At 40.1% G+C, this 2131-nt stretch overlaps 1 protein-coding gene across 1 annotated transcript; it reads left to right on the forward strand.

Annotated features, from left to right (window-relative positions):
• The first annotated feature begins 983 nt into the window (after nt 1–983).
• Nucleotides 984–1649, forward strand: LOC139849989 (uncharacterized). The gene is made up of 3 exons (XM_071839595.1): nt 984–1094; nt 1215–1326; nt 1381–1649. The coding sequence occupies exons 1-3, from the start codon at nt 984–986 to the stop codon at nt 1647–1649; spliced, it is 492 nt and encodes a 163-aa protein (XP_071695696.1).
• The last annotated feature ends 482 nt before the right edge of the window (nt 1650–2131 follow it).

The following is a 2131-nucleotide window of genomic DNA, read 5'->3' on the forward strand; positions in this document are numbered from 1 at the left end:
GGAAACTTTGATTTTGTATTTACCTGTCTCAAAAGAAGCAATTAGTTCTGTCTTAATCGCAGAATGAAATGGAGTGCAAATGCCTATATATTTTGTTAGCAAAGTATTGCAGCTCAGTGAAACGAATTATCCTCCAATTCACCACATGGTTTATGCCCTTGTGCATACTGCACGACGTTTATGAAGGTATTTTCAAGGTCATCCTATCTCGGTGTTAACAGACCAACCGTTGAAGCAAATACTCTGGCATCCAGAGTCATCTGGCCATCTAGCGAAATGGGCCATTGAATTGGGCGAATATGAAATTAATTTTGCTCCCAGAAATGCGGTTAAAGGATAAATATTAGCATATTTTCTTCTGGAAACAAATGAAAAAGTGGAATATGACAATAAAATGGCACCACAATAGCATGTTTGGGAATTGCACACTGATGGGGCCTCCCGTGAAGAAGGAACAGGTGCAGGACTGGTTCTAACAAGTCCAGATGGAGAAGAGTATACCTATGCATTGAAATTTTGCTTTTATGTGTCCAACAATGAAGCAGAGTACAAGGCATTACTCTCTGGCTTGCGCATAACAGTAGAAATGCGCATAACAAACCTAAGGGCATATGTTGATTCTACAAATTGTGGCCCATCAAGTTAATGGAACGTTTGATGCAAGAGATACATCAATGAGGCAATATGTAAAGTTGGTAGAAGCAATTTCAAAGAAATTTGATAATCTAGAGGTCGTGCAAATCCCTCGAAATAAGAACAAGAAGGCTGACATCTTAAGCAAGTTAGCTACTTTAACCTTTGATCATTTGCACAAACGAGTGTTAGTTGAGGAACTTAAGGAAAAGTCACTGCATGAAAAACCAATTATGGCAATAGTTGAAAGTGCCAAGGAAACTTGGATGACTCCATATTTAAGGTATTTGCATGACGAAGGGTTACTCGTTGACTAGGCGGAAGCCAGAAGGATAAGAGTAACAACACCAATGTATGAAGTAGTTAATGGTGCTCTTTATCGAAAGTCTTACAATGGTCCGTTGTTAAGGTGTTTAACCAATGATGAAGCATTGAAAGTAGTCAAGGAGATGCATGAAGGAGTTTGTTCTCAACACTCCGACTTCCGTACTGTGGCGTCACGGATTATGCGACAAAGATATATTTGGCCTTCCCTTTATTGAGATGTTACGGAGATCATAAAAACATGTGAGAACTATCAGAGGCATGGTACGGTTCAGCGTCTTCCAAAGTATGACTTGATACCAGTGTCATCCGCTTGGACGTTCTGCAAATGGGTGATTGATATTGTGGGACCATTCAATAGAAGTACCGGTAATGCTAAGTTCTTGGTGGTAGCAATTGATTTTTTCACAAAGTGGGTTGAAGCAAAGGCTTTAGCAAAGATTACAGGAGAAAATGTTAAGAAGTTTGTCTGGCATGATATCGTGTGCCGTTATGGGGTTCTAAATGAAATAGTCAGTGACAACGGCAAGCAATTTGCAGAGAATCCATTTCGAAGTTGGTGTGAGGAGCTAGGAATAAAGCAAAACTTTACATCTGTTGCTCATCCTCAAGCGAATGGGCAAGTAGAGGTTACTAACAAAGAAATTGTTGCTGGCATTAAGGCACGGTTGGGATTAAGTCAAACTGGTTAGGTAGACGAACTACCAAATGTACTATGGGCACACCGGACAACTCCAAAGCAGAGCACGGGGGAAACACCCTTCAGTCTAGTATATGGTACAGAAGCAGTAATACCAGCCGAAATATGTGTTCCAACACAACGCATTATGGCATTTGATATTGAAGCTAATTCTGAAGCATTAAGGGAAAATCTTAACTTGTTGGAGGAAAGAAGATTGATGGCCGCCATCCGGCAAGCAGATCACAAGCATAAGATGGCAAAATATTACAACAAGAAAGTGAAGCATACACAATTTGAAGTTGGTGATCTGGTGCTATGAGATAATGAGGCAAGCAGGCAAATCAAATTTGGAAAGTTGGCACCAAAATGGGAAGGACCTTATAAGATCACAAAAGTAAACTAGAATGGGTCATACATGCTTGCTGAGCCATCCGGCGAGCAATATGAAAGAGCTTGGAATGCAATGAATTTAAAGAAATTTTATGCGTAGTA

This window comes from Rutidosis leptorrhynchoides, chromosome 1, assembly GCF_046630445.1.
Source record: "Rutidosis leptorrhynchoides isolate AG116_Rl617_1_P2 chromosome 1, CSIRO_AGI_Rlap_v1, whole genome shotgun sequence".
Taxonomy (NCBI): Eukaryota; Viridiplantae; Streptophyta; class Magnoliopsida; order Asterales; family Asteraceae; genus Rutidosis; species Rutidosis leptorrhynchoides.